A 25,516-nucleotide genomic window follows, 5' to 3' on the forward strand; every position below is an offset into this window, starting at 1 on the left:
CATCAATGAACGAGGTTCATTCACAAACAATACGCCACTTTGGTCCTTTAGCTCCTTCCACATAGCACCATCATAGACGTTGCATAGTGTATCTACGACCTTAAGCTCTTTGTTCCATTGTCTGATTTTTTGCTCGAACCCAGAACGAAGAAAGAAAACTTGTAATGATCTCTGGATAGAGTTGTAGACGTATGCTCGCTTGGCTACCATGGCACCAGAAGATGAAACCTTCATCAATTCACAATTGCATGCTGATCGAGAATCATGCTTTTTGAAGTTGCAATGAGTAGGGAGAGGCACATCTTGTTCATAAACCTTGTGGCAGTCTTCACATACAACAGACTTCTTGATACCATTGGCGTAATTGGAAAAACCAGTCATTCTTTGCAGGCCAATAAGACTTGTTGGTAATTGGAAATCTTTGCTGTACATCTTGAGTAATTGATTGATAAATTTAATCAATACGGCGGCACCTTTGTTAACAACATAACGCGAGATAAAAAGAACGGCAAAGGTAGCAATGAACTGATGGACAGGGTTTTCAGGCATGTTAGGAGCATCAAATGGGTCTATTTAAAATTAACAAAAATAAATTAGAACAAATTTTCTTTAGGTCTGTTTTTAAGAAAACAAAATCATTTATGACTGACCTTCATTAACAAACTCTTCAACGTCTGTCTCGACACCTTCTTCTTTACCACTGCCAGAGTCAGAGTTCATGTCTCTTTCAATGTCAGAGTCATTGCCATTGACCTTGCTGATCTCATCGTCTACCGAGACATTGTCCACCATTGTGGTGGCATTCAAATCAGGTGAGTCGGCCTGATAGTCTATTTTTTCAATGGATTCAGATTGACAGGTTGGGATATATACAAATATAGATTAGTTTAGCTCATTGTCTCTACTGGTTTTCAAATATTTTTTTTCTTTTCTTACATTGGGTATCAACGTTCATCATTTGTTCTTCTTACACAGCTGTGTTTCATTAAAATTAAAAAAATAAAGTTATTACTCAGTAATCGAAAAATAAACCCTGAATATAACATACTATTTGCCAATCTTTAAGCCGTATCCAGTCTCTCGATTCTCTCAAGCTCATCTTTTCTAATATGGTGCTCAGTGGTTCTGCTTGTCACCAATGAGTATCCCTGTGAATTTCTGCTACATTGAGCACAACGGCAGACAACATTATGGCTGTAGGAGATAGAAGACATTTTATGTGTTTTGTTTGATGTGATTTATTGAGAATAAAAAGAGAAACAAGTATAAAATATACTCTATTTTCACCAACTTTATTGTAAAAAAAAACATTATATTTTATGATTGTTTAATTGAATTCTTCTAACAAATTCTTTTCTATATCATTAAATATAGAAAGAGACATGACAATTATGATATTATCAATTCATAGTCTTTATTCAAATGTTTTCAAGAATGCCTGTTGTGTGTAAAAGACATATATTTTTTACTATAAGTTTATAAATAGATTATTGCGAGAGTAAATCCAGAAAATAGTGGGAATAAAAAAAAAGAAGTGGTAGAATGAGAATTATGATAGGTCTCTGTATGTGAATTTAGCCTTCCATACCAGACTGATATTCTAAAATTCTGTTAGCCAATGAAACCAACTAAAACTACATCTTTGACCTGAACTTCAAAAAACACACTGAGTTGAAAAAAATCACTATTTCTACACATGTGTTTACCAACCTGGCCACATTGTTAATCAGGGCGGTTTTTCCAGTGTGGCTGTTGGAAATTCTGTGTAAGAAAGTAATAATAAATTTGTCAAAACTGGTTGAAAAGGCTCTGATATAGCTGCCGATGTATGCTTTTTCAAGAAATTGCTTTATCATTATTGACTCAAATCCACCCTTCCGATTTGTCTCAAATTTTTTTAGCAAACCATTATAACACTCAAAACTAAACAGCCAAAACACATAAACAGGGCCAAAATTATTGATACACTTGCTAAGGTGAAGATGCAAGTGCATGTTTGGAGTAATTGCTGGTTTTTTATAAGAAGTCTGACATTTGATACAAAATTCTTGAAGATACTTGTAAGCTTCTGCAGTTTCTTTGACAGTTATGAACGGCTTAGTTAGCAGACAATATGCTTTTACAAAAAGTATCCAATTGGCAAGGTTGACGGCAGAAATTATGTGCTTCAAAACAAATGGGAAATATATTATGCACCATGACTTCCACTCGTCAGCCTTCATAAATGAGAATCCATCACCAATTTTCTTTGTAATACGAGCATACCCAGAAGATACAACAACTCTATTAGCAAGTTCTTGCATGGTCAAAAAATCCTTGTCACTGATCAGCTTGGAATCACGCCAAATGTTGATCATCTGCTTTGCAGTTCCAAGATAGAGATTGTGCATTGGATCAATAATGGTACACTAAACTGGATCAAAGTATGGCAATAAGTGAAGCTAAGACCACCGGGTTCCATTCTCTCTCTCCAAAATTGTTCTTGCATTGTTGTTTTGTGCTGTTTTCCATCTGAGAGCATCTCTGAGATTTGTTGTCTTTGTATGCTTTATCCACGTCTTGTAATCAAATCCAGAATAATTGAGCTTGGTGGTTTTTTTGAAAGTTTTAAATTGGCGTTGACATCAGTGACAGGTGCATGTACTCATATGACTAGTAAATCCAGACGTTTTTCTGGCAGCAGGAATATCGCAAGCAATACACATCAAGACAGCACAAACAGTTATCTGAGTATTTCTATAGTCTGTCATTGATACACCAGAATACAGGTCTATCAATTTGGCAACAAGGGACTCCAAGTAGTGGTTCATACTATCTGCGCTTGCTTCTTTTGGTCCTGGCATCATGCCAACAAGAATGATGTTTTCTGGTTTGAGATGTTCACTTCGCGGGAGATTATTAATGGACAAGTAAATCGCACCACTTGAGTGGGTTTGGCCATCAAAAGGTTGAAACCAATCAATATTTAATGTCAGCATTGGAGATCAGAAATCATCAACAAACGTTGAACCATTGCTGTCTTGTAGCTCATTTTATATCGCACTGTCATAAATATCAAGTTTTGTATTTTCCATTGTTGGGTGGTTTCTCCAAAGATTAATTCTTTGCTCAAAATCTGACTTGGAAAAATGTTGCTGTAATGTGTGCTTAAGTGAGTTGTATGGATACATCATTACTGGAGAAGAATGGCTGGCAATTGTGAATTTGTATAGTGGATTGTTACAAGTATTTGATTCAGGAAAAATTTTAAAATTGCAATTCTTTATGGTTGTGCCTGGAGGATATATCAAATGACATTTTGAACATGTCACATACACTGTCATTCCTTTTGTTGCTTTGTCAAAACCAGTAATATGTCTTAGGCTGTTGATTGTCAAACAGAGAGAACCAGCCAGGTTGCAAATGGAGAGAAGATTGTTGCAGAACTCAATGAGAATATATCTATCATTATCCACCAAAAAGATCAGGTGAAATATGACAATAAAAATAGTCACAAAACAAATATAGATGGGCATGCTATTTATTGAAAACTCACAAACTATGAAGACAAATGATAAGTTAGATTCACAATCCAGCTTTGCAACAAAAAGAAATATTGATATCATAATATTTCATACTTCTAGAAGTTACAGAACTCTCAGTGTCAACATCCAAAGTCTCACCTTGTTCAAAATCGAAACTTGTATTTCCTTCTTCAATTTCATTGCTATTAATTACAAGTGATTTAAGGTTGGTGTCTTCAGAAAAAAATATTGACTCTTCTTGATATGCCGATATGAAAGCTGATAGTGTATATTTATTATTAATGAGTTAGAATAATATATTAGCATCATATATAAGAAGAAAGAGTAATAGATTTTAATAATCTTTTTTTAAAAATTATATTATTTTATTACCTTCTTCATCATCACTATGATCAGAATTTACATTGTCTTCATTATCATTATCAAAGATAAAGTCTTCTTCCATATCAATATCTTCATTTTACATGTCTATATAATATATTTATTAATATCAAATCTATATATGTAATCTTAGTTTTATTAGTTTTTTTTATTTATCTGTTGTGTTGGCTGCAGAAACTAGGAGATCACACTGGAAAAATTAAAAAAATAAGGTAGTTTAAATATGGGGTATAGTGTAGTATAGTTTCCATATTTAAATTAGTTGATTTTTTTTCCACTTGTGCTGAAGGTGACCTTCACAGATAGTGGAATGACTAGAGTCAACTAGCGGAATTGTGGGTGGGGGTGCCGCAGATAAGGTTTGTTAGCACTTTAGATATACTTATCTGACTTGATATATAAAAAGAAAGGTTTTTAAAACTGCGTATCTATTTTGATATTCTTTATATGGAACCATAAAGGTCAGGCACCGACACATTATAAAGATTAAAAGTAGCATAAAGGTGACCTTTAAGCTAGTTTATTGTTAAGAAGTTTGGTCATCAGCAGCAAAAAAAGGCGTTTTTAAAATTATAGACCAGTAATATGTTCTTTATTTATTTGGTTTCCCGTTCTTATTAGGTTGGTAATGGTTTACGCTTTTATTTTTATTGGAAAGAATAGAATGTTTCTAGGTTTCAGATCTAATAATACTATTCTATATCTCTAGCTACTTCTTGCTCGGTCGGTTTGTTATATTTGGGATGAAAATTTTTCTACAAAAAAGAAATACCTGAAAAAAAAGATCCACTGGAAAAGAGGTGCGGTTTTCTTATGTGTAAAACTGTAATTAATTATGTGAAAAGACCAGGTTTTACAATGCGATCAGATAGTTTTTACAAGTGTATGAAGCTGGCTTACTCATAGGTGGTAAGACCAACTTTCGAACATAGGAAAAGGTCAGAACAGCAGGATAGTAGGATGTGTTTGCATTTTCTGTATATGGGTTTTTACCACATGCACTAAAACGGCAACTCAGAATTACGTTTTGTTGTAATATATCCTACTGCTTTCCGATTAAAAGAACAATAAATGAAAGATCGATTATACAGATATGCCAGTTTTTACATTGTTTAATTTATGGATATGCCAGTTTTTACAGGGTTTTGTTGTATTTGAATTTATTTTATCCAATCTTAGAGACTTCTTCTTATACTGTTTGCTTCCATACACTTCTCCAATCTTTAATTTATTTATAATAATTATTGGTTTATTTTGTTTTTATTAGAAAGAAAAGAATATTCTTAGGTTTATAGTACAGTGGTTATATTTAATATTCAGGAACATTCTGGCTAGTGTTCTATCCTTCATACAATTTGAAATGGCCAATGTTCTGATAAAACAAGTATTCTCCAAACAATATCTCCCAGAGAAAAGCCCAGTTGTGTGTTGCTTGCTTGTAAATGGTTGTTCTATGAAATTAGAAAAGTGTTAGCTGTTTGAACAAGAAATCGTGGATATTAAGAATATATATATGTAATTATGCTTGCAATATAATAGCTTACCAGAGACAAAAAGAAAAGGCATCATGAATGCGAACCATAGTACTCAATATACTTTATTTGGCTATAAAAATGCTGAAAAAAATTATTTTTTGTGAACTGTGTGGTAGAATATTTCATTTACCTACCCGAAGCAAAAGGATTTATTTGCAGACCAAGAGAGTACATAGGAGACGCTAATATTGTCTTCAGTAAATGATATACATTAATATACAAAATAAATAATATTGTTATATGTACAAAAAAAAATACCATGTCAATGACACTCATATGAAATGAAAGTTCTTGATTCGCGATGTGCTCATGAGAGGGAGGTTCATCTATAATAGAAATTATGTTAAGCCGTGTGCTTATTAAAAAGAGATAGATTGAAATAAAATAAAATATTACTGTGTTCATAACCGTGTTTAATAGTAGAGAGTAATTTCGGCGATATGGCCTATACAAAAGAAAGGAAAAGGTCAGGATAATTTTATAGGATGATGGCATAAAGTATATTTACTAACCTTAGCTAATCCGGATGGACATTGTGAAGGGGATGCATCAGAAGGTAACAAAACGCGAGTGTCTGTAGTAATAGAAAACAATTATTATCATTTTAGTTATATATATATATAATATTAAAGAATAAGATATCTTACCAAGAAAATCTGTGAATATAATAAATGTTGGAAAGAGAGAAAAGAGAGAAAACTTGTAAATGAAAAAAAAACAAAAAGAACAAAAGACCAAAGGGCCAAAAGGCCGAAAGACAGAAATCATATATTGGATTGAGTTGAAAAAAGCATGTTCAAAGCCGATTTGCACCCCGTTAATTCCAGGAAGTATTAATAGAGATACGTGTATTAAAGAAATCCTGAGTATTTACAGCAACAAGTGTAATATAATAAATGGGTTCTTGCTTTTACTTTTACCATCTTTCCATTAACTACACTTTATTCTTTCGCTTAACACCTAACTTCTTTTGTATGTTAATAACACTCTATATATACAATGAATAGATATATAAAACAAATATAATTAACAATCAACTCATGTATAACATTTTATTAGATAGCTTTCAGACCATGGTTAACAATTGTCAGTCAATTGCCCCGGCTCCATCCCCGGAATATACTGAGCTTTTAAGAAGGCTCACCGCTATGGAGGAAAGTCTCAAGACCATGGATTCAAACATTGGTATTGTCATCAAGGGGAACAAAGATTCATTGGAAATACTTGATAGCATTGCCAATGCCTCTGGAGAACTTCTTGCAGTTATTGTTCCTACCACTATACCTGCTTCTGCTTCTGTCCCTTTCGCAGCTTCTTCCATTGGTTCTACTCTGGATTGGTATACAACACCTTCTGAGGCTTTTTTTGGTATCTCTTCTGCTGCTCCTTCTGTTGCTCCTTCTGTTGCTCCTTCTGTTGGTCCAGTGGTTCTTACTGGTGCAAACGCTGGTGAACTTAGTAAACAGGATTGCACTAGAGTTTTAGTAAGTGTTGAGATATACAGTAGCTCATCAACATAATATCTCACACTAAGTATAGGCTCTTATCCGAGGAGAGTCAAAGAAACACAACTTCAAATCAAATAAGCTGGAACTAGTTGCAGCTAATGACAGCAAGCGCAGTTGGGATGTTAATGTTGATTACAGACTTCCACCCAACAGACAGCTGATGCATGACCTTCATGCATATCTGGCTCCAAAGGTTGTTGGGACTAGTGTTTGACAGGCCAATATTAGCAATTGTATCTACACAAACTTTTGTGGAACGAGACGCCGAGTCAAGGAATCCTATGAAGCACGCAAAAAGACAAATTCTCGGTCAAGAAAAGCAGGTCGAGAGACCGATGTATGTTAGAAGTATATTTTGATTGCAAATTAAATGTATTCATATTAATACATTTATAAACTAGCATTTTGACCGTCGTGAGCTGACCTACCATACATTCAAGGCTGAAATTGATATGAAGGTGGGTAAGAGCTGCGACGGACTCTTACAGAAAGAAGCAATGTCTGAGGGCGAATCTGAAGACGATATGCCTGGAGTCTCAAGCAACCATGCGATTCGTACAGTGCGTCCAAGTTGGAGAAGCGATGAGATAATTTCTTTTGTTTACATTATTGTATATAGCTTTTTTTTGTTTTTTTATGGATTTAAATGAAACAGAACTTTGATTAATCACTTATTTGTATTTAGTACAATCACTTTCTTGCAGTTGTTAATGATTTTATGCGTAATCGCATGGACTTCAATTCGCGTCAGATGTTGAAGAGGTCCTTTGGTAGAGATGCTGTTTTAGCAGTCCCGCCTAGATTGACGTCCCTTCTCCCTCACTGGGCTTTTAGAGATGAGTTTCAATAAATTTTGTTTTCTTATCCTCTACATCCTCCACATCCTCCATCTGACAATGATAAACGTACCAACAAATACGAACACTATGATTATTCTTTTCTGTGTGCCTTTAAAAAAGGGAGTTATAATTTTATTATTTTTTAAATGTATTGTTTTTTTGGCAAAGGAATGACCAGCATCTTTTTTACTTTTCTGCGTGTTGTGTGCTCAGCAGTTGCTACTTCTAACATAATTCTATGCACTGGCAATACACATTGGAAATCGTCAGGAGAAAATGTTGGAAAGCAGGTTTCAACGTGCTCGTACTCTCGCGATTTATCATTTTCGGGTGTGTACCATTTGATAAATGCAAAAGTATGTTGAGAATTGTGAAGAAGTTGTGTTGGGTGGCGATGGGTGCGGAGCAAGGGAGTAAGGAATGAAGAGGTGGGTGGAGGAGTGAAAGAATGGGTGAAAATGTACTGTATTTGACCCGTGTATGCGATGATATGCTCACCAGTACTTCCAATGAACTTTGCTTGTACAAGAGAGCCACGACTTCCAGATTCACCTTTACTCTTGTAGACCTGCCCAAGGATGTTGATGTATTTCAACAGGGTGATTATATTGTCAACAAAGTATGGTGATTCTGACGCTTATTGAAAGTGAACTAATTGTTCATTGTTGTACGCAACTTTGTAGTATTGTAAGAGATGAACATAGTGAATGTCACTCATTGTGGTAGCGGATTTTAATGATAGAGGGAATGCAGAAGGAGGGAGAGGTTCGTTGCCTTTTACAAGTACATTTGGATCTTCAGAAGCCTCGACAAATGACTGTATGTGGAAGGTACGTTGACGGATGGATGGAATGGTAGCGGGTGTAAAGGAAGAAGTGAGTTTGGTAAGGAGAGGAAATGCAGATGTCTGGCGGGTACTCTGAAGGAAACTGTTGACAAGATCGTCTTTGTGCACATCTTCAATAAATTTCTTCATAAATGTTTCTTCAAACCCGATCTTCCTGTTTGTCTTCAAATTTTTTAACAACCCGTTAAACCGCTCGAACCCGAATAGCCAATAACTGTACACTGGTCCAAAATCACGAATTGTATCTCGAAGATGGAGGTGTAGGTGCATATTACAGGTGAGAATTTCGGCGTTGTACAGCTCATCACATCTGGTGCAAAAAGTTTGAAGAAACTGATGGGCAGTGTTGACTTCATCAAACGTGATCATTGGCTTGATCAACAGGTGGCATGCATCAACAAAGTTAATCCAGTTTTCGAATCTGTCTTTTGCAAGAACATCTTTCAACAGAACTGGCGAGTATACGAGCACCCATGACTTCCACTCGTCTGCCTTCATATACGAAAACTGCTTTCCTATTTTTGAGTTCAAAGAGGTGTATCCACCAGGCACAATCATAGTTTCTGCAGTCTTCTGCATTGCCGCAAAATCGCCATCTTGAATGTCTTCGTCTTTGATCCAACGATCCATCAATCTTTTAGGCGTTCCCAGGAATAAATTATGCATGGGATCGATGATCGTTCCACGTACTAGATCAAGGTATCCAAGGCGATGCAACTGCGACCATCGAACACCATTTTTGACCTCCAGCCGATGCCTTTCTGAGGGGGTACTAGCACTTTCCCACTCCTCAGCATGCAACCTGTTCTCTACACCGTCACGAAGCACCCACCAAGAGAAGTCAAACCCACGAAAGTCAACATTGACACCATTTTCCAAGCGAGGGAAATGTCTGTTGCACTTGTAACATGCGCATGTACTGTTGTGCGAGGTGAAACCACTTGTCTTTCTTGCTGCCGGGATGTCACAGGCCACCATCATCAATGCGGCACGGACGCGGACACCACTAGGACACTCAAAAGTTGGGATTGCCAGTCCCTCATACAATCTTATCAGATTATCTACCATAGGCCGGAGATAATGGTTTATCTCTTCGGATTTGGGTTCCTTTGGGCCAGGCATCAATCCTATGAGAAGTGTGTTCTCTAGCTTGTATCTTTCATTGCAAGGCAGATTGTTTACTACCAGGTATATGGCACCAGTCGAGTGCGTGACGTTATCGAAAGGTTGAAACCAGTCGATGTTGAGAGTCAACATTAATGAATGCGAATCCTTTGTGAATTGCACGCCATCTTTGTCTTTGATCTCCTTCCACATGGCACCATCGTATATGTCACACATCGTATCCACCATCTTCAGCTCATGATTCCAATGTCTAATTTTATCCTTGAATCCTGGACGAAGAACAAACATTCATAAAGTATTAACAATGGACTGGTACAAGTATGAACGCTTGGCCACCAAAGCACCCGATGCTGATGTTTTTGTCAATTGGCAGTTGCAAGATGAGCGTGCACCAAGCTTTACGAAATCGCAATGAGACGGGACAGATGCACTTTCTTCATACACCTTGTGACAATCCTGACACACAACAAATTTCTTTATGCCTTTGGTCATGGCTGAGAAATCTGTCATGCGCTGAAGACCAGGAAGGCTCAAGGGCAGTTGGAAATCCTGCTCGTAAATTGTCAAAAGCTTGTTGATGAACTCGATCAAGACAATGGCGCCCTTGTCAACCACATAGCGGGAAGCAAACATCACCACAAAAGTAGCAATGAACTTGTGCACTGGGTTCTGGGGCATATCGGGGGTGGCAAAAGAGTCTATTATAAAAAAAAATTAATGCTTTTTTTTTAAAAAATTTTTAACACTAACTGACCTTCACTATTCAATTCATTGTCGTCGAGCTCAATAACATCATCTTCGCTTTCGTCTTCACTGATTTCATTGCTGTTGCTTCCACTGTCATCATTGTCGCCATTGCTGATCGCATCATTAGTAACGGAAACGTCTTCAGTGTCAGACATTGAAGCTCCTTCCCAAACAGGTGAGTTTGTCTGAGTGTACGATTCTTCCAGGGCTCCGGGTTGATGGGTTAAGATAGCTACATTTAGAATATAACACTTGGTTAATATCTAATGGTATCTGAATTAAATAAACCTTACGTTCATCATTGACCTCCATCATATTTCTTTGGGTAGACATGTCTATTACAACACGTTATTTCATGGATTACAATACAATTAAATAAATTCAAATATTGTACCCCTTTCACATCTTATGGCATTTAGTCTTGCCCTTTTGTTATGACGTTGAGCAGTTCTTCTGGCAACAAAACTATAGCCGAGATCGTTCTGACTACATCCAGCACAATGGCACTTTTCATTGTAGAGTTCAGGAATTGTGGACATAATGTTTATTTATTTTTACTTTGAAGTGTTAAGAGAAAAAGGAAACAAGTACAACGTTTACTAAATTTACTATGTCTTTATAATAATAATAATAAATAATATTTTTGCCTGTTTGTTATGTATGAGGTAAAAATAAGATATAAAATAAAACGAGTGCAGACGAGAGTACGGTGAGACTTTGTTTTATTAGAAGAAGTGCAAGAATCAGAAAAGAGATCCTGTTCTATTGCTATTAGTATTGTGCGTTTATATAGACATTGTATTTAGCTTGGTGATGATATGATGATATCATGTAATGTCTGTTTCTCTACCATTATCTTCTATGATTTAGTTCTTATGTTTTTAGTGTTATTGACTAGAGTCTTAGTATTTGTCTTAGTATGTTCTTTATGTAATTTCCTTGTATAAGGGAAGGTATATCTTTTAGTATCGTTACTAGTTGTTGGTAACTCAATGTACGTATTTATTGAGTGTCTGTACTTTTAATTTAAATCTACGATTATGTTGGATACAACATTACCCCCCTCCAGGTTGGTACAACCGTTTGAATTGCATGCGGAGGTATATGTGTCTGCAATGTTGCTGTTGTTTATTTGCGTGTACGTTTACTAAAGCGTGTAGGCTCTTGTGCTGGATGTGTACGCTTGTTATGTATAATTGTAGATTTATTGGTGGGTTTCTCTGGACCTCGTCTTTGCCAATATTTGTCAATTATGCTCAGATCGTTGAAATTGCTTGTGGGCTCCCAAGTGTCTTGATCTGGTGCATAGTTTTTCCAGCGCACTCTGTAAAGGTAGTCGCCTTTTTCTTGACGATGATCAATGATGGCCTGTATCTCGTAAAAGCTATCTGGAGATATAACAGTATCTTGTGAGATCAGCTTTATCTGCAAAGGTGGGATGTTTCGTGATAGAAGTGCTCCCGTTTCGTCTTGCAAAATGTAGCTGCCTCCCTTTGTTCTGCCCTTGACTGTGAATGGTCCTTCATATCTTGGGTCCATCTTAGACTTTCTTAATATGTTCTTTATCATCACGTTGCTGTCGTTCGGGAACTCCATTATTATTTTATGGTCTTTGTCGTGTTTTCCTTTATCAGCAGCTTGTGTAGCTTTGATGCATTCGCAGATTGCTGGGAATACGACAGTCTCCATTTGTTCAATTCTTTTTTTCATATCTGGTAGACTGTTAGGAGCGTTGTGCATGCTCTCTGTTTTTCTGTAATCAGCAAAATCGTTTGGTTGTCTTGCAAACATTAGAGTGAATGGGCGTGTGCCATGTAGCTTAGCATGTTTGCTATTTATGGCTAGCTGTGTGCTTGGGATGTATATGTCCCAGTCTCGCTTTGCTCCCTGTGTTCTCTTGTTGATGACTTCCTTGGCTGTGTGTACCCATTTTTCAGCAACTCCATTTGCTCGCGGATGATAGGGTGTTACAAGCCGATGATCAATTCCTGCTGTATTTGTGAAAGTCTTGACGAGTTCGTTGACAAACTCGGTACCATTATCTGACTGTAAAACCTTGGGTAGGCCGAAGTCGCAAAAGATTTGAATGAGTTGTTTTGCAATTGTTAAAGATGTCTTATCTGGAATTGCGCGGAGTATGCAGAATCAGGAAAAGATGTCAACCATTACTAGCATGTAATGATTGCCATTGTGTGAGGTGGTGTATGGGCCAGCTAAGTCTATGGCCCAGTGTTCACCTGGTTGACTGGCTGTAATAGGCTTCAGCGGATGATAGCTGTGTTTTGAGACATTGAACCATTGGCAATTCAAGCAGCGCTTTACTGTTTCTGTTGCCTCTTGCTTGAGATTAGTCCAGTGTAGTCCGTCACTGTGTATAGCATTTACTATGGCATCTGTGCCAAAGTGGCCAAGTAGATGTGCTTGGTCAAGCAGATTCTGTCTGTCTTTGACCGGTGGTATTATCATGTCACTTGTGCTATGCATGCGTTGAATGGCATGTGTTTTGTGTTTTCTGTCCTTTGTTGGATGTTTCGTAGAGATTTCTACGGTTTTACCCTCCCCCAGCGGTTTTTCCGAGGTGAAAAGGCGCGATAAAACATCCGGCAATACATTGTCAATGCCAGGGCGGTGGACTATGTCATAAGTATAGTCGCAGAGTACATCAAGCCAGTTTATCATCATAGGGTTGGCAATTTCTTGCGTGTGAAGGTACGTGAGAGCCTTGTGATCCGTGTACAACGTGAACTTGTTACCCCACAAGAACTTATGGAATTTAGCCAAAGCATAAACGATGCCCAAAAGTTCGCGTTTGGTGACAGGATAGTTGCGTTCAGATTTGGAAAGTGACCGTGCCATAAAACCAATGTAGTGATATTGGTTGTCTATAATCTGATAGAGCACGGCGCCTATACCTGTGTTGGAGGCGTCTGTGGCAACCAGAAATGGTTGGGTTGTGTCAGGGTGGCTTAGTACTGGTGCGTGTGTAAGTGCAATTTTGAGCTTGGAAAAAGCTTGCGTTTGTTCTTCTGTCCATAACCCGTGTAGTGAGTCAGCATTGCGTAGTTTGTCCAGAGGAGAAGACAGTTGCGACAAGTTGGGAATGTGCTCACGAAAATAGTTGACGAGACCCATGAAGCGTTGAATGTCTTTGCCAGACTTGGGTTGTGGCCACATGGTAGCATTGTGAACCTTGCGAGCATCAAGATCAATACCTCTAGTGCTTACAGTAAAACCCAGTAACGATACAGAAGTTTGTGCAAAGTGACATTTCTGCGGATTGAGAATGAGATTGACATCCGTGAGCTTTTGAATAGCCGTTTGGACGTGTTTAACATGGTCAGACATGTTAGTGGAAAAAACTACGATGTTGTCGACAAATGCAGTGACGTATGGAGTATCGTGATAAATCAAATTGACTACTCGCTGAAACTTGGACGACAATGGCTTGAGACCAAAGGGACATCCTCGAAACATATACTGATTGCCTTCAAACGTGAATGTAGTCTTGTGTCTATCGTCTTCATGAATTTTGAATCGATGAAAGGCACTCTTGAGGTCTAGCGTAGTGAAGATTGTTGCACCTTGTAGCCTGTGAAAGAGTTCAGAGATGAGTGGCAGAGGGAATCTGTCGTCAGGTAGCAGAGTGTTGATGGCTCTGGGATCTAAGCAAGGACGCTTGCCTGTGGGATTACCAAACTCATCTTTTTTAGGAGCGAATGTAAGTGGGCTGTTCCACTTAGTATTGACGGGTGCCCTTTGTATGGTGCCATCAGTAAGCCATTGGTTTATATGTTTGGCCATCAGTGGAACAAGTTGTAAAGCTATAGGATACTGTCGTCTATAGACTACTTGGCCTGGAGGTGTTGGTAGTCGTACAATAGATTCCTTAACTGTACAAAATGAAGTGATGGGTATGGCTTCATTTGCTTTAATAAAGGGTAGTAGAGCCTTCATGAATTGAGAGTGTTCAGTGGGTGTGCCAGCTGGTGCATTATTGGGTTTTTCTATTTCTGCTATGGGTGTTGGAGTCTGAGGTGTATTAGAACCGTACCAACTCTCTGCTAGTCCAAGTAAATGAATACCTAGACTTGGCATTAAATCTGTACCAATGCTAACATCTATGTTCTCAGCAAGATCCAAAACTTCAAATGAATGTATAATATGCTTGTTGTTATAAAAAACTTTTATTGGTTTTGTTACTCCTAGTCTATGAGCTATAGCGTTGTTAGTGGCCAACACAATTTTTCCGTTGCGCGGAATTGTGGGCCAGCCCAACTTGCTACAGATCTTGGTGCTGACGGAACTGATAGTAGCCCCTGTGTCCACCAATGCCCACAGTTTCTCCTCCTCTAAAGAGATAGGAACAAGATAGGAGTGAGTAGATCGTTTATTGTGATCTGTGTGAGTGCTTGTATACTTACATGTGGAGCACTGTTCAAAGTCCATGACCATGGACTGGTCGTCCTCAGATGAGCTGGCATCTGAGGGAGTACTGTCGTTGGTGACAGTGTGGATGGAGCGGACGGCGAAGTGGGGAGCAGAACCCTGGGGAGAGCCAGACGCAGAACCAGAAGAGCTGGAGGAACCAGAGACCGAAGAACAGCGGTGTTTGTGAGACCAAACTTCACCGCACCAACAACAGGGAGCAGAACCAACGTACTTGTTGGTGTGGGGTGCCTTCTCCACCCGATTGCCGCCCTTGGTGGCAAGTGCATTCTTGAGGATGCGACAATCCTCAGTGTCATGGTTACCTTTACCATGTAGGGAGCATCTCTTGTGAGTTGAACGCTCACGGCTTTGAGCGTTCTCCCTTGATGAACCAGATGAGCGCCCAGCAGAAGACGAAGAAGATGTGCGGGACACCTGCTCAGAACCCAAGGTGTGTGCCCTGGCCACGGGCTCATTGCTACGGGCGGTTAGGAATACTGTGCTGTAAATAGACCTGGCCAGAGACGCAGCTTTGTCAATTGTGTCACGCTTTTCTCTGGGCATGTTGACCTGAAGGAGAGAGACCTGGCGTGCAAGCTCTGGTAGCAGCGTGGAAGTGTAGGCAATGGCAGCCTGCATATTATCGGCTACATCAGCTTCGTGGCGTACCCTCTGATATCTGTCCGTATAGTTGCTGACGGACTCTGTGGTTCGCATACGCATGAGCATCAGCTCATGTGTGAGCTGAACGCGTCTCTCAAGGTCATTGATTCCATATGCCTTGATGAAGGCATCCCGAGCAAAGGACCAGGGGAGTTCTGGGGAACTGCGCAAGTAGTTGTCAAACCAGGATCTTTGCTCGCGTGACAATACAATTGGGAGGAGACGGTGCCAGTCGACGTTGAGGTCCATGCTGTACGAGTGCAGCACATCCTCAAACTTGTCCAGGCATTCTTCGATAGATGCATAGACCTTCTGTGTGTGGTCCCACTCGTTGCCTTGCCACTGAAATACTGGAAGCTCGCGGGGTACCAGACGAGACTGAGGAGCGGTTTGCTCAGCTTGAACCGGACTTGAGCGCACTAGATGACCATGGGCCGAGATCAGCATGACCAGGTCGCCTTCTGTCGCTGCAATGGTTTGGCGAATGGAGTTCTTGTTCTCCTCAGGCATATTATGTTCGATTGCATCTGCCAGTGCCGAGGAACAAGTGGCCAGCATTTCCCTGAGGCGGTCTATTGCTTGCAGGGTGCGGTCTGCATGGTTGATGACTTGGTTGTTGACAGGGGCTTCCATCATGCTCAGATCGCTCTGGGCAGTCAGGACCGGAGAGTTACTTGTTGTTTGTTCAGAGGACATGTTTGGTAGAGGTTGTTTTTCAATGAAAAAAAAGAGTTCACCATAAAAAATGTTATGTATGAGGTAAAAATAAGATATAAAATAAAACGAGTGCAGACGAGAGTACGGTGAGACTTTGTTTTATTAGAAGAAGTGCAAGAATCAGAAAAGAGATCCTGTTCTATTGCTATTAGTATTGTGCGTTTATATAGACATTGTATTTAGCTTGGTGATGATATGATGATATCATGTAATGTCTGTTTCTCTACCATTATCTTCTATGATTTAGTTCTTATGTTTTTAGTGTTATTGACTAGAGTCTTAGTATTTGTCTTAGTATGTTCTTTACGTAATTTCCTTGTATAAGGGAAGGTATATCTTTTAGTATCGTTACTAGTTGTCGGTAACTCAATGTACGTATTTATTGAGTGTCTGTACTTTTAATTTAAATCTACGATTATGTTGGATACAACACTGTTGTATCCAAGCCAATAGAAAACCAGAAAACAGTGTTTTCATCTTGAACACACAAAAAAAGCTGAGATGAAAAAATACCCCAGATTTTCTATTGTTATAATTTAACTTTGTACATGGTAATTCCCGTATGTTTTTCTAGTGAGAGCTGCTCAATACGTTTTTTTTGGGGTACAAGCAGTACTCTTTGAGAATAGATAAATCGTTAGTGATGGGTGTGCGTGTGTGTTAGATATTTCAATTCTTATAAACCATTAATACTTACATTGGAATTATCCAGTACAAAGATCAAACAATAAAATATTACAAGTAAAGCTATGGAATTATGATTTCTTTGACTATGAAAATGATTAGAAAAAATTAATTTTTGTGAATTGGGTGATATAATTATTAATTTATATACCCAAAGCAAACGGATTTATTTGTAGATATAGATAATACTTATCAAAAGTTGATATGGTATCTGATAGTTTTTTTATTAATAAACAGCATAAGTAATATAGTGATATATATAAGAATAGTAAAAGAACAAAAAAAGTCTTACCATGTCAATGACAGCAGCATGAGATAGAAGCTTTTGATCCATAACATGTTTTGGAGAGGATTGTTCATCTATAGTAAAAATTGGATTCAGTTTGATTAATATTAAAGAGAAATATAATAAATAAATAGATAAAAATATTATTGTGTTAGTGGTCGTGTTTAGTTGTAGAAAATATTTTTGGTGATATGTCCTATAAAAAAGAAAGGAAAAAATCAGGATACTTTTATGAGATGATGGCATGAAGTATATTTACCAACCTTGGCTAATCCAGATGGCCATTGTGAAGAAGATGCATCAGAAGGAAACAATACATGAGTGACTATGGTAGCAGAAACACTTGTTTTTACTCAGCTATATTTGAAGAAATTACTAATAAAGAAAAAAAAGAAAAAAAAGTGCCTTACCAGAAATATTTGCAAGTATAAGAGTAAAAGAAAAAGAAAGAAGTAAAAAGAAAAGAGAGGGTGAGTGTCTATGGCAACTAAAACAACTAATTCTTTTTAGTTATATAAAAAAAGTACTTTAAAAAAGCAGATTAAAAAAAAGACTAATAAAAAAAATAAAAAAATGGGTGGAGACAGCGACGAAGAGTGTGTCTATGGCAACAGAATAAATAAATTCTTTTATTTTCTATAAAGAAGACTTTTTAGAAAGAACATGTCTTACATAAATAGTTTGCAAATATAATAGAAGTTGCATAGATAGAGAAACAAAGAAAAGACCAATAGCAAATATAAAGAGCAAAAAAAAGAGAAACAGGAACAACAATAAAAAAAGAAAAAAAAAGAAAAAAGAAAAGTGCGTTTGAAATAAAAGACTAGACTGGTTTGATCAATTGGGTTCTAAAGCAGTATGAAAGCCAATTTGCATTTCAGTGATTACAAGAAGTATTAATAGAGACTTATATATCAAAGATATACTGAATATCTATATAAACCATACGTTTTATACAATTTGTTTACTCTTTCTCCTGCTTTCTTGCTACTTATTGCACTCATACTCAAACACACACACATCAACCTATTTTATTTCAAATAATTTAAGTATGTAAATTTGATATAATTTATTTTTATTTCAATTCAATTCAATTCAATTGTATAATAACATCAATAACAATGTATGTGGTGATCCAGACACTCGGATGTTGGATTTATCACATATAAGAACATATTCATATTGGGATAGCATAGTAGCTATCATCTTGTCAGTATAAAATTTATATAAATGATTAAGTAATCAGCCCAATAATTATTACAGTTAGTACTGTAGATAATATCTTAAAGATTGTTAAGATAATTATATCATACTGCCAAGTAAACTGTGTCAGATCGATATGGAGCTAATTTAATAGGAAGTCCTAAAGCTCTAGTATAAAAGAGAAAAGAATAACTAAGAGCTAAAGAAGTACAATTTATGACTTGATGTCATAATTGTAACACCAACACTAGTTAAGCAGTAAATACACTCTAATAATCAAATATAGTAAAGGAAGAAAGCCTTAAGAAACTAAGACATAATGACAAGAGCAGATTGTGTTTTCTTATAAAAAGGGATACTTTTTATTTATAAATAAAGACAACAGATATATAGTCTCAAAGTATTTCTATACATCTCTATTATCAAATATTTTATTTTTCTATTGTTTTGTACCTGAAATACCACAAGTGACGTGCCCAAATTCTTGTCAGCCAATCAGGATGACGATTACACAGAATTCTCTTTTGAGAACAACGACCAAACTGATTTCCTTTTGCTCACAAAAGAATTAGAAAGCACATAGCTTAACAAAAGTAGAATAGAAACTGAAACAGACATTTATAATGGCTGGGTAGGTTTAGAAAAGATATAAAAGAGAACGTTATTTCATTCAATAAAAGTTATCTATCTTTACGATTCCCAGTGGGTTTGACCAATTTTGGCTGTGTTATAGCATTGGTAGAACAACCCAGATCAAAAACGACAATAGCCTAGTGTTGTGCTTAATTTTTGTGATACAAGTTCTAATGACTTGTTATTACAAAAGAAGCAGAAATTAGAATGATTATTCATCAGTTTATAATTTTAGAAATTTGTAATCAGCTTATAATAATTTGTAATATTACTAGACACTACTTGAGTGTAGTCAAAGATGAATAATCATTTCAAAAACTATATAAGATAACCCAAATCAAATAATAAAAATTGACTTTTTATCCTCTCTCTTATTTGCTTACTCCTGTGTTATTAAAGCTTGACCAATTTGGCCATTGTATCTAACATAATCGGATTTAAATTAAAAGTACAGACACTCAATAAATACATACATTGAGTTACCAACAACTAGTAACGATACTAAAAGATATATCTTCCCTTATACAAGGAAATTACATAAAGAACATACTAAGACAAATACTAAGACTCTAGTCAATAACACTAAAAACATAAGAACTAAATCATGGAAGATAATGATAGAGAAACAAACATAACATGATATCATCATATCATCACCAAGTTAAATACAATGTCTATATAAACGCACAATACTAATAGTAATAGAACAGCATCTCTTTTCTGATTCTTTCACTTCTTCTAATAAAACAAAGTCTCACCATACTCTTGTCTGCACTTGCTTTATTTTATATCTTATTTTTACCTCATATATAACAGCTTCCAGGGGTTGAACCCGCAATTATTTCTGTAGAAATTTTAAGCTATAACACTGTATCAGCAATCAACTACCAGCTTTAGCTCAGATTAAAGATTATTTTTATTATATCACATAATGCTAACAATCTATGGATCATATAGCTGTGATAAGAACTTATTTGAGAAATTTTATTACATAGAGAAGAAAGGAAAGAAGAAAGAAATTATTTTTGATTATCGCTAATTTTCTGACAGAGACTTAGAAAGAAGAGAACATGCTTCATTAAACCCATGACAGATATCGTAAATTGCATCAGAAAAGGGCACCAGAACCAAACCAAACCACACCAGAACAGTATCAAAACTCAATGGGACAGGAGATAGAAGAACCAATGACTTGCGGAGACAGGAAGGGTAGTAGGACAATGGCTGCACTCAGACATTAACGCCTATGATGCAACACCATGACAGCAAGAACAAAGAAGGGAACCAGGTGTACAGACCCAGATAAATGTGTAGCTTCCAAGAGTTGAACCCACAATCTTTTGATTAAAAGTATCAAGGTTTACTTACTATACTAAGTAAGTGACATATGTGATACTTTGTTGTGTGTATGATGTGTACAAGAAAAGCAAGGTATGGATAATAATAAGGATTGAAATCTGTAATGAGGTAGGGTTATTTAAATTGGGAAACGATTGTAGTAAAATGTAAATTAAACAAGAGAAACTACTTCTAGAAGAGAAAAATAGAAGGAATTTCAGAAGGGAAGAAATATCTAGAGCTAGCAAAAGGAAATAAAGAATGCTAATGTAAAATAAACTAAGTTAAGAGAAGTATTCAGAGAATAAAAGATTAAAAAATAACTAAGAGAATTTTTAAGGTAATTTTATAATGAAAAATAAAAGAAAAATTTGACAAAATGAAAACCGTAAAATTTGAGGGGAAGAAAAATAATAGAAAATAGTCAATCTTCCATGAAGACTTGACAAAAAAAAATAGTAAACGGAAGAAAAATTCACAAGAGAGATCAGGGAAAATAGATAGCATCTTTAGAGAAAACTTTTGTATCAGAAAGATTTGACAATTGTTTATTGATTGATTTTGAAGAGTTATTTATACTACTTCTTGGATAAAATTTATGACAAAAATAGATTGCACTGATGTCTAGGGGATAATTATGATAAAAAGATAGATAAAATAACTGTAATCAGGATTCGTTATAAAAGGAAAATAAATGAAGTTATAATATATAACTACAGAGAATGAAAAAGATTGGGAAGGAGTATGTTATAAAAAAAATAGAAAAACTACAGTTAACAATTTTAGTAAAGTAGTGTTGAGAGAAAAACGTCATATTTAGTGCATAAGAAAAGTAAGAAAAATAAAAGAGGGAGAAATTAATTTTGGGAAAGAATAAAGGGAAGGGAAATTTGTCTTCAGAAAATTGGAGAAGAATAAAAATAAAAATAACAAGGTGAAATTTTTAGAATAAGAAATAAAAATAATATAAATAAAATTAAAATTAAAATTAAAATATAAAATTATAATTGGGGGTTTGGGACTTTGGGACTGATTAAAAAGATTGAAATCGATTGAAAAAGGGACTGATACTGCAGCCGATAAAAACCACAATGCACCGTGTCATAAGCACTATGGCAGGATGAATGGCAGTTGGGCCAAAAGTAGGCACATAACTGCCATTTTTTTGGTTGAAACCCAATAAAATCTCCACTGTTAGTTGTAAGATGGTAATGTCATTTGTAGCAATTTAAAAAAGTAACATGAAAACACTTTTTTTGTTGCTGTACAATATTTTCAATACTGTAAAAAATGTTTGTATGTTGTAATGACCACTTTGAGTATTGAAATATATGTTTTATTGAATATCAAAGATATCAACAATTATTAAGATTAATAATTTTTGGAATGTGTGAACGAAATGGTAACATAACTGCCATTTTTTTATTTTTTAAACTACGTTCTTTTTTTTTTTAGATATTCTTTTTATCTTGATGAATTGGCAATTTGATTTTATTTAAATCGCGTAATGGTGTATAGAGCATATAGGGAATGAAGAGAAAAGCATAAGGTGTATAGAGAATAGAAAAAAACTGGAGTATATAAAGAAGAAAAGAAAGACAGGGCATATAGAGATTAAAAAAAACATAAGAAATAGAGAAAATTAAAAAAAGAATATAAGATACAAGGATGATATAAAAAATATAAAAAATATAAGGATATAGAGCATATAGAAAAATAAGATAAAAATAAAAAGGATTACAGAATGGAAAGATTGCCTTTAGTAATGCGCATGTTGTTGTTAAAGATATAATAGGGCGCAATTACATAAAACTGGTTTCCATTTGGTGGGTATTGGACCAGACCAACTTGATGACAAATGTCATTTACACTTATAACTGCATAAGTTGGTTGCGTTTGGTGGCCTAGTGTATTGGTGCTTTGTGACCGTTGTTTGACAATAGGTACTGATGAGTCATGGCCAGCCGTGTCATGTTCCTTCATGACCTCCACGAAAGCAAGAAAGTGTGGGAAGCCATAGAAATCTACATGCTGAAAGTAGAACTGTACTGTACCGACGAGCCAGCTGTGAACAATTACATTACGGTTGCTAAAATAAATAAATAAATAGAATGTAAGCAACTTTTGATTGTATATCAAAAAATATTATACTTACTTTCTATAGGGGCAAGTAAACATCACATAATGGTTGCCACGGCTGGTCTCGTTTTTCTTTCTTCAGTACATGCATGAGGAATATACAGTCAAGTCCATCCACAGACGTGCAACTACAACAACAACAGAGTCACCAAACTCGTGGCCAGTCAAGCCTGTTGTTCTCCAGTAGTATTTCAATAAAGCTTCCTTTACACTAGGGCCGCCTACACCTTCCACCAAATCATTGTTCAAATTAACAAACTGATGAAACGGCTCCCACAACTGCGCACCACTAGGATCATTAGGAAGGTCCATGTAGCTCTCTCTTCCATATGGCTTTGGCTGAATGAGGTTGATTTCATCACAGATGCTGATTGCCGTGCTGGTATAATTGTGAATTGCAAATCGCTCGACAAGAAAACTGGCATTTCGGCCACCCTTTGATTTGGACTTTATCAATTTCGAGAAGACGCCAATTACTCTCTCCATTGAGCGAGTGGAGTAGCATTGCAGGGGGCCTTGCTGCTTGATGATATAGGGTATATGGACCAGATAATGTTGCACTGGTCAGAAAACACTACGAGACAGGATATTATTCTGGACTTGTTGGTATAAAAACGAGTGCCAGTGCTTGAAGTATCTATTATTAATATTTAAAAAATGGTAACAATCAGCTATTTGTAATGATAATATATGAGATGTATAATAACTTACGACTCCATCTCATCAAGCAATTCTGATGTCAATGTCCATTGCAAGGCAAGCGCACAACCTTTCACAAGAGATAATAGAGCTGTTTTGACAGCCCTATTTGGTAAATAAGGCATGACCAAAGTGGGGACAAGGTATAAGAGAAAGTCAAGCCAGTCTACTATGCGAGTACCATCGATATTGGCAAATATGTTGTCAAAACTGCCTTGAAATGAGGTGGGTATATATTTTTGTAAGCTGGTGATACAGTTTCCGATTGTTACAAGGTCTGTTCTTGGTATATGAAAAGGGTATTCGGTGGTATTGAGGGTATTGTCTGGATGGGTATAATAAAATTTGGTTTCCTTTGTGAGGGTGACAGTAATCAGGTCATACATAAGCTTTCCAATCCCTCTTGCAATTAAATGAAGTTCATCTAATGCAAAAAATGATGATCCAGAGAAGGTTGAGAGTTGGGTATATATGCTTGGCTGGTATATGTTCTTCGACTATTACAAGCAGTTATTTAGTATGAAAAAAAGATGGCTAATTGAACATTTGTATACTTACAGGGTTGCCTACTTTGAAGTCTTTCAAAGGTCTTAACCAGGTGGAAATGTCATCAAAGTACATGCCATGCCGTCTGTTAGTAGGGCATTTGCCTTTGGTCTTACAAAAACGGCAACCAAATAAACTTGTATGGGAACCAATGTGGGCCATATCAGCTACAGCTGGAATATTGCCAGAAGCAAGCAGAAGATAGACCTTGGATCTGCAAAGCTCCACTCCATTGTGCTTGACAACCAAGCCATGTGCCTCAAGATCTCGCAATTCATTAATGATGGGTATAAGAAAGGAGTCCAAATGAGTTGGCTTCTTGAGGCCAGGCAAGATTGCCAGTTGCAAAAGGTATTTGTTGGTATATATAAGTATTTTATGAGTAATTTTTTTTTTAAAAAAATGTAATAATAATAATAAATAGTAATAAATTAATTAATTACCTGATGGATGGGTCTAGATTGAATATTATGCAATGGATGATGGTATATGAGTTTTTGCCTTTCTTTTGATTGACAAACCCATTGGTATAAAGCCCAATGGCAATATCATTGGGATTGGAGAACAGGCCCTGCTGCACCAACTGCTTGTAATTGTCACCATCAAAAATGTTGGTTAGCTGACCAGCTACAGATTCCCGGTTTGCTCTGTAACAGAGGAGTTCTCTTGTGGCTGGATCTGCCAACATTTGAGAAAGCATATCCCCAACTGACATAAGTTTCATATTGGCGGCTGGTGTCTGACTTTGATTGGGATCAGTCTTGTATCGCGGTTTGCCGCAGTCAACACAAGATTCCTGGTTGTCATTAATGCCATATAATCGACAACCACTAGAGCAGATATCATACTCATGGCCCTTGACACTTGACTTTGACTTGAGCAAAGCATCAACAGTTTCGCCATGACTGATCTTAGCCCCACGTTCTAAAAAAAACGATATCACTACATGTTAGTGATCTGGAATTAAAGCACAAGATAACAGAAAATATAATATTTTACCCATCATTATATCGTCATGGTCTCGGATGACAGTGTTTATAAATTGAACAATATCTCTATATGCTGCTCTAGCAATTCTATGCTGTAGCATCAATTGAGACAGATGAATACTCATCAACTTGGCCTTGGTAAAAGTATTTGTACTGATTTGGCTGCTGTCGTAAATGTGAGCTTCACCCTCACTGTCCTCAAAATTACATGCGCACTTATATGATAGTATTATCAAGCTCCATAGACTCCATAGTATATTCTGTAATACATTATTTAGTAATTGGAAAATAAATAATACAATTACAGCTCTTTTCATTACCTGAATTGCTAACAGATTCATCTTCATTACTAGTATTATTTTCGTCATGGTACATGTCAACATCATTCAGAATAGACTGGTCAATTTCAGTCATTGTTGCTGAATCTCCTCTGTGAATTCTCTTATGGTCTTACAGCTTCTGGTAGTTATTAAAAAACAAGACACATTGATCACATTGGTATTGCTGTGTAGATATTCTATCTCTCTGCTGGCTGGCGTTGGAAGAAGACATATTAGTTGGGTTGGTACGTATGTAATATATAAAATAAAACTGCGAAGAGGATTTTGGTGCTATTCATTAAATGTAAAAGACATCTTTATATACTCTTTATTTTTTAACCAAAATGCTTGCGGCTCTTTTCCTT

General features: G+C 36.4%; 7 protein-coding genes across 7 annotated transcripts; 1 reads left to right on the forward strand and 6 right to left on the reverse strand.

Moving 5' to 3' along the window:
* Window positions 1-1,061: 1,061 nt before the first annotated feature.
* On the reverse strand, window positions 1,062-2,390 carry PHYBLDRAFT_61913 (hypothetical protein; the record flags this gene model as incomplete). Its single annotated transcript, XM_018440872.1, has 2 exons — window positions 1,062-1,194; window positions 1,711-2,390. 2 exons carry the CDS (start codon window positions 2,388-2,390, stop codon window positions 1,062-1,064), a joined length of 813 nt encoding a protein of 270 aa, XP_018298906.1.
* A 234-nt stretch (window positions 2,391-2,624) lies between these two features.
* PHYBLDRAFT_61914 (hypothetical protein) lies at window positions 2,625-2,978 on the reverse strand (the record flags this gene model as incomplete). Its single annotated transcript, XM_018440873.1, has 1 exon — window positions 2,625-2,978. One exon carries the CDS (start codon window positions 2,976-2,978, stop codon window positions 2,625-2,627), a length of 354 nt encoding a protein of 117 aa, XP_018298907.1.
* A 54-nt stretch (window positions 2,979-3,032) lies between these two features.
* On the reverse strand, window positions 3,033-3,969 carry PHYBLDRAFT_138421 (hypothetical protein; the record flags this gene model as incomplete). The annotated part of the gene is made up of 3 exons (XM_018429996.1): window positions 3,033-3,538; window positions 3,618-3,782; window positions 3,897-3,969. The coding sequence occupies 3 exons, from the start codon at window positions 3,967-3,969 to the stop codon at window positions 3,033-3,035; spliced, it is 744 nt and encodes a 247-aa protein (XP_018298908.1).
* Window positions 3,970-5,244: 1,275 nt separating this feature from the next.
* On the reverse strand, window positions 5,245-6,208 carry PHYBLDRAFT_161505 (hypothetical protein; the record flags this gene model as incomplete). Its single annotated transcript, XM_018434420.1, has 6 exons — window positions 5,245-5,356; window positions 5,571-5,632; window positions 5,699-5,766; window positions 5,837-5,885; window positions 5,953-6,014; window positions 6,088-6,208. The coding sequence occupies 6 exons, from the start codon at window positions 6,206-6,208 to the stop codon at window positions 5,245-5,247; spliced, it is 474 nt and encodes a 157-aa protein (XP_018298909.1).
* A 272-nt stretch (window positions 6,209-6,480) lies between these two features.
* PHYBLDRAFT_161506 (hypothetical protein) lies at window positions 6,481-7,798 on the forward strand (the record flags this gene model as incomplete). Its single annotated transcript, XM_018434421.1, has 5 exons — window positions 6,481-6,924; window positions 6,980-7,141; window positions 7,166-7,285; window positions 7,350-7,508; window positions 7,634-7,798. The coding sequence occupies 5 exons, from the start codon at window positions 6,481-6,483 to the stop codon at window positions 7,796-7,798; spliced, it is 1,050 nt and encodes a 349-aa protein (XP_018298910.1).
* A 131-nt stretch (window positions 7,799-7,929) lies between these two features.
* On the reverse strand, window positions 7,930-11,045 carry PHYBLDRAFT_161507 (hypothetical protein; the record flags this gene model as incomplete). Its single annotated transcript, XM_018434422.1, has 6 exons — window positions 7,930-8,423; window positions 8,502-9,351; window positions 10,063-10,457; window positions 10,514-10,738; window positions 10,800-10,841; window positions 10,901-11,045. 6 exons carry the CDS (start codon window positions 11,043-11,045, stop codon window positions 7,930-7,932), a joined length of 2,151 nt encoding a protein of 716 aa, XP_018298911.1.
* Window positions 11,046-22,195: 11,150 nt separating this feature from the next.
* Window positions 22,196-25,245, reverse strand: PHYBLDRAFT_138425 (hypothetical protein; the record flags this gene model as incomplete). Its single annotated transcript, XM_018429997.1, has 10 exons — window positions 22,196-22,547; window positions 22,614-22,669; window positions 22,700-23,119; window positions 23,198-23,234; window positions 23,309-23,793; window positions 23,855-24,160; window positions 24,286-24,298; window positions 24,364-24,766; window positions 24,842-25,046; window positions 25,165-25,245. The coding sequence occupies 10 exons, from the start codon at window positions 25,243-25,245 to the stop codon at window positions 22,196-22,198; spliced, it is 2,358 nt and encodes a 785-aa protein (XP_018298912.1).
* Window positions 25,246-25,516: the final 271 nt, after the last annotated feature.

The sequence above is a fragment of the Phycomyces blakesleeanus genome (assembly GCF_001638985.1).
Source record: "Phycomyces blakesleeanus NRRL 1555(-) unplaced genomic scaffold PHYBLscaffold_1, whole genome shotgun sequence".
NCBI classification, from domain to species: domain Eukaryota; kingdom Fungi; phylum Mucoromycota; class Mucoromycetes; order Mucorales; family Phycomycetaceae; genus Phycomyces; species Phycomyces blakesleeanus.